The 5,422-nt window shown below is 61.4% G+C and overlaps 1 protein-coding gene across 1 annotated transcript in view; it reads left to right on the top strand.

The window, feature by feature from the left end:
* The first annotated feature begins 476 nt into the window (after positions 1-476).
* VEGFA (vascular endothelial growth factor A) overlaps positions 477-5,422 on the top strand; it is an 18,262-nt gene continuing 13,316 nt past the window's right edge. The window contains exons 1-2 of the mRNA XM_019642653.1: positions 477-542; positions 2,835-3,608. Coding sequence (XP_019498198.1) covers positions 477-542; positions 2,835-3,608 — 840 coding nt within the window. The remainder of the gene's footprint in view (positions 543-2,834; positions 3,609-5,422) is intronic.

Below are 5,422 nucleotides of genomic sequence, written 5' to 3'. Positions count from 1 at the left end.
TGTATTATTGTCAAAGCTGGTGATATTGTGATGGGATGCAGACAACCCCCCTTCTCTGAGTCATCACCAGATTGTGACTCTGAAATGAATGTTGGAGACAGGACACCCCTCCCCACTCTGGTGAAGGGTGCTCAAAGCCCCTCAGGCCAGGCTGCAGTTCTGCTCCCTTCATTCCTCTGGTTCCTTGGGCAGAGCTCGCAGAGGGAAGCTCAAATAGGTCATTGTAACACACATTGCTGAATGCCACCGAGGGGGGATGGTAAGCTCAAGTCAGGGGAGAGTCCTGTGGTTATTAAATGACAATTGATGGTCACCCATCCTTGGAACCCCTCCATCCTCCTCCCAACTTCAGGGTCCTTTACTAAGAACCCCTCTTCAGGCCTCTCTAGGGGCGGAGGAACTCTGAGATGAGAAGGGATACAGAGGTGGTGCCACTGGGGGCCTCTGTCCTGGGCTCTGCTGGCCCCAGGGTAGGGATGACGGAGGGGGACTCTGCCAAGGTGCCCACATCTAGAGCTCTGGAGGTGCAAGAGGCAGACCAAGTTGGGCCACGAAGAGCTTGAGCAGCTTCCCTTCCATATCCCATGGAGCAGCTTAGAGCATGGAGCCTAGGTGAGGAAGCCTGCTTGAGAGAGGGCAATGAGCCAGCAAATAAACATTTACTAAAAAAGTAAATTGTAAAAAGACCTTGTTCCTGCTGCTGGGGAGCCTGCCAGGTGGTGGAGACAGGGTTGAGGCATGAATGATGGAAACGGTAGGATAGCGTTGGCGGAAGTCAGTCCCTCTGCTCATAGGGGCCTCAGGACACTACTTCTGTGGAATTGGGGTACTAAAGGGGTAACCTAGCACTCCCGCCAAACAACAGAACCATGTGCTGAAGTGGGGACTGGCTGAGTAACCGCCTCGGATCATTTTGGTCAACTTGGGGGAAGTTGCTGCAGTCTCGTTCTCAGCCTAGGCCTTCACAGAGGCCACATCAGTCCCAGGCCAGGCCTTGGCCAGGTTTAGATGAATAATGAGACTGATTGGTCCCTCTCTTCCCACAGGTATCAGAGCCCCCCTTTGTTCCCTGGGGGAGCCTAGGAGCTGCTGGGTCAAAGCCCAACCAGGAATTTTTCCAGGCTGGTTCCTATATACAAGGGTGGGGTGGGGGGGCCTTGGGGAGCACTTAGAAAAGACATGGGGAGTTGGGAGAGAGAGGAGAGGCCACCAGCTGGGAGAAGTGGGCAAGGGACTCTGGGGGGCTGGGGGTTGCTGAGGACAAACTCCTAATTCTGTTCAGAAGAGGAACTGTGAGCCTGGGTTGGGGCTGATGGAAGCCTTGGCCCCCAGCCTGGTGGGAGCTCCGGGCAGCTGGCCTACAGACGTTCCTTAGTGATGGTGAGTAGGTTTGAATCATCACTCAGGCCCTGGCCTCCATCCGCCCCCACCATCTGGGCTAGGGGAGCAGGAACAAGGGCCTCTGTCTGCCCAGCTGCCTCTCCCCTTGGGCTCTGCCAGACTCCGCAGTGAGTGCATACGTGGGCTCCAACAGGTCCTCTTCCCTCTGGGCCACTGACTAACCCCAGAACCACACAGCTTCCCATTCTTAGCCCCACAAATTTGGTGCCAAATACTGCTCCCCAGGGACGCCTCCTTGGACACTTCCCAAAGGACCCCAGTCACCCCAGTCTGTTGGCTGTAGCTCATTCTGAATGTCAGGCCAGATGAGGGCTCCGGATGGGCACATTGTCCAGATGGATATGCTGGGCCCTCTGTGCCTAGCACTGTGTTCTCTGTACATAAGGCCATTGCAGCCCCCCAAATGCCACTGTTTGGGAGATCAGAAATGGGGGGATCAGGGGTAATCTTTCACCCTCTTCCTTAGGCCCATTCCTTCTCCAGCCAGAGCTGGGGGTGTGCAGACAGTAGTCACTAGGGGGCGCTCAGCCACCGCAGGGAAGCTTGGTGAACTTGGGAGAGCGGCGTCTGCGTGAGGACGCGTGTGTCAGTTTGAGTGTGTGTGGGGAGGAGGGGGAGAGGAGGGGGGACCTGAGAGTGTTGGAGTGGGGAGAAGAACAGGGGTCACTCCAGGATTCCAGTAGATCTGTGTTTCCCTATTCCTACCCGTCCCTGTCCGACCCCCATCCCCACGCCCTCTCCAATATTCCAAGCAAAGGTGGGGAATAGCTGTAGAATCCTGTCCGCACATAACCTCACTTTCCTGTTCCCTCCCTGCAAGTACCGCGTGTGAGTCTCCGGGCAGAGGGGGCTAGATGGGTAATTTTCAGGCTGTGAACCTTGGTGGGTATCGAGGTTTCTCTTCACTGGGGTGAGTGGGGGAGACTAGGATTCACTAGGTGTCCCCAGGCGAAGGCAGCGCCAAGGGACCAAGCTGAGCGCAGAGCGGCGGGAGGCGGAGGGTTCTGTTTCCTCCTCGGGGGCGTGTCAGAGGCGGGGTCCGGGAGGGCGGACGGAGCCACCCTATTTAGGCGGCTGGTAGCGGTGAGAAACGCAGAAGCTTGGGGCAGCCGGGCTGCGGGGAGGCCGCGGCTCGGGGGGCGAGTGGAGCAGGCAGCAGCAGCGCTCGGTCGGAAGGCGTAGCGGCGAGGAGGACGAACCCGCGGAGTCACCAGTCAGGGGTCTCCGCACTGGAATTTGATATTCATTTATCCACGGTTTACCCTCCTTTTTTTTCTTAAACATTTTTAAAAACCGTATTCTTTTCCGTTTTAATTTATTTTTGCTTCCCATTCCCCGCTTAAATCGGGCTGACCGTTTGGGGAGATTGTTCCTTTACTCCCCCAAATCACTCCGGATTTTGGAAACCAGCAGAGAGAAGAAAGAGGTAGCAGGAGCTCCAGAGAGAAGTCGAGGAAGAGAGACAGACGGGGTCAGAGAGCGCGCGCTGGCGAGCGAGCAACGAGAGGGACCGGGGTAAAGTGAGTGACCTGCTTTTGGGGGTGACCGCCAGAGCGCGGCGTAAGCCCTCCCTCTCCGGATCCCGCATCGGACCAGCAGCGCTGACGGACAGACAGACAGACACCGCCCCCGGCCCCAGCGCCCACCTCCTCCGTGGCCGGCGGCCGACGGTGGACGCAGCGGCGAGCCGCGGGAAGGAGCCGGAGCCCGCGCCCGGAGGCGGGGTGGAGGGGGTCGGGGCTCGCGGCATTGCACTGAAACTTTTAGTCCAACTTCTGGGCTGTTCTCGCTCCGGAGGAGCCGTGGTCCGCGCCGGGGCAGCTGAGCAGAGCGGAACCGGGAGAAGTGCTAGCCCAGGCCGGGAGGAGCCGCAGTCGGAGGAGGGGGAGGAGGAAGAAGAGAAGGAAGAGGAGAGGGGGCCACGGTGGCGACTCGGAGCTCGGAAGCCGGGCTCATGGACGGGTGAGGCGGCTGTGTGCGCAGACAGTGCTCCAGCCGCGCGCGCGCCCCAGGCCCTGGCCCGGGCCTCGGCTCGGGGAAGAAGAGGAGCCCGCCTAGACGCGGAGGAGAGCGGGCCGCCCCGCAGCCCGAGCCGGAGAGGGAGCGCGAGCCGCGCCGGCCCCGGCCGGGCCTCCGAAACCATGAACTTTCTGCTCTCTTGGGTGCATTGGAGCCTTGCCTTGCTGCTCTACCTCCACCATGCCAAGGTAAGCGGCCGTGCCCGCCTGGCGTTGCGGGCTGCTGCGAGTCCTCTCCCGGCTGGGGACGTGCGTGCGAGCGCGCGCGTGGGGGCTCCGTGCCCCACGCGGGTCCTTCGGCACCGGGCGCGCGGCTTCCCCCTGTATCCTCGTACGTGTAGGGGGAGGGGGCGCGCGCTAGGTGGGAGGGCACCGGGATAGAGTCTCACCGCCCACGCGGGCCCTGCCCACCCACCAGAGTCACCGCACGTACGATCTGGGCCGACCAGCGGAGGGCGGGAGCCGCAGGAGGAGGCCCAGGGGGCTGGGCTTGCGCTGCCGCCGGCTGCTGAAGTTTGCTCCCGGCCGCTGGTCTCGGAAGAACTGGAAGTCCGGGCAGCGGGGGCGGGAGCCGGAGCCCAGCGGGCAGGGGGGTGCTCGGACCTTGGACCGAGGGAGGGCTGAGAGCGTGGAGGGGGGCAGGGCGCAGGCGCGGGAGGGGGCTTGCTGTCACTGCCGCTCGATCTCTTCGGCCCTCTCCTCGAGTTTGGGAAAAGTTTTGGGGTGGATTGCTGCGGGGACCCCCCGTCTCCGCCGGGCCACCTGCGCGGCGCCACCCCGGCTCGTCCTCGTTCGCGTCCCGCTCCGTGCCCGCCCTCCCCCGCCCGGCCGGGCGCGCGCGGCGCGGAGCCGATTACATCAGCCCGGGCCTGGCCGGCCGCGTGTTCCCGGAGCCGCCGCGTCCCGAACGGGGAGCCGGGGCCGCGAGCGGCGCCCCTCCCCCCGCTGGCCCTCCGCGGGAAGGTGACCTCTCGAGCTAGCCCCGCCAGAGGACCAGAGAACCACCCTGTCCCTTCCCGCTGTCCCCAGCCCCTAACCCCTTCCTGTGCTAGGAGGAATTTCCTAAAGCCCCTTGCCCATTTCCTCACTCACTTGGAGGGAAGCCCTGGCCACCTCTGGCCACCCTTTTAGTTTTTCCTCCCTTCTGCCGAGAAGACCCATCTAACCTCTCTCCGGCCCCAGCGTCCAGGGAAAGGATGGTTTCTGTCAGAGTCAGGGTGCCAGAGCCCACCCGGTTGCTTTGTTGAGACTGTGCCTAAAGTCCAGACTTGGTGACAGTCAGCTTCCCTCCCTTCCCCCACACTTCCGAGCGAGCTGCTCGTTAGCTTTTATGAGGGTGGGCCAAGGGAAGGTTTACAGAGTGTCATTGCCCCACTTTACACTTTTTGGAAAAATGGTTTGAGATTTGCTGTGACAGAGGCAGTGTGGGACTAGCCTTTCCCGAACCTTTGGAAGGAGCTCCTCCTGCCTTGCAAACACTTTGTCCTGGTAAAATGGGACATTGAAGCAGGAGCAGGTGGTTTTTTGGAACTCCAAATTTGTCCACCCAACTCGCTTCTCAAAGCCACCTAAAGAGGTCATTGCCCACCCTTCGTCTTACACCTTTCCTCAGCCAGAGTCCCCTTAGAGGCAGACGGAAGGAAATGGGCCAGGGTCCCTGCTGCCACCCAGAGTTCCTCAGACCCTGGCACAAAGACCTTGGCTCCAGGCCTCCGAGTTGGTGGGGGAAGGGGGAAGAGTGGCGTACTGGCCACAGTGTGACCTTCAGAGGCCCCCAGAGAAGGGCACCTGGCCCCTCCCTGCCCAGAAGTGCTCCTCCCTGTGCCCCCTGGCCTTGGAGGGGATGTGAAGTCTCTATCCCCTTCCCTAGTTGGGGCCCAGGAGCAGTGGCGGTCAGAGAGAGAATGTTGGTAGAGGGAAGCCCAGGGGGTGTCCTGGGGATGGGTGAGGGGCTGAGATAGAGACTCTGAGGGGGGGGCTGAGGGAGCTGCAGTTGGAGGCTA

This window comes from Hipposideros armiger, unplaced genomic scaffold, assembly GCF_001890085.2.
Source record: "Hipposideros armiger isolate ML-2016 unplaced genomic scaffold, ASM189008v1 scaffold_72, whole genome shotgun sequence".
Taxonomy (NCBI): domain Eukaryota; kingdom Metazoa; phylum Chordata; class Mammalia; order Chiroptera; family Hipposideridae; genus Hipposideros; species Hipposideros armiger.
Note: the sequence above shows the minus strand (reverse complement) of the source record. Positions and strands in the feature narration are given on the sequence as shown.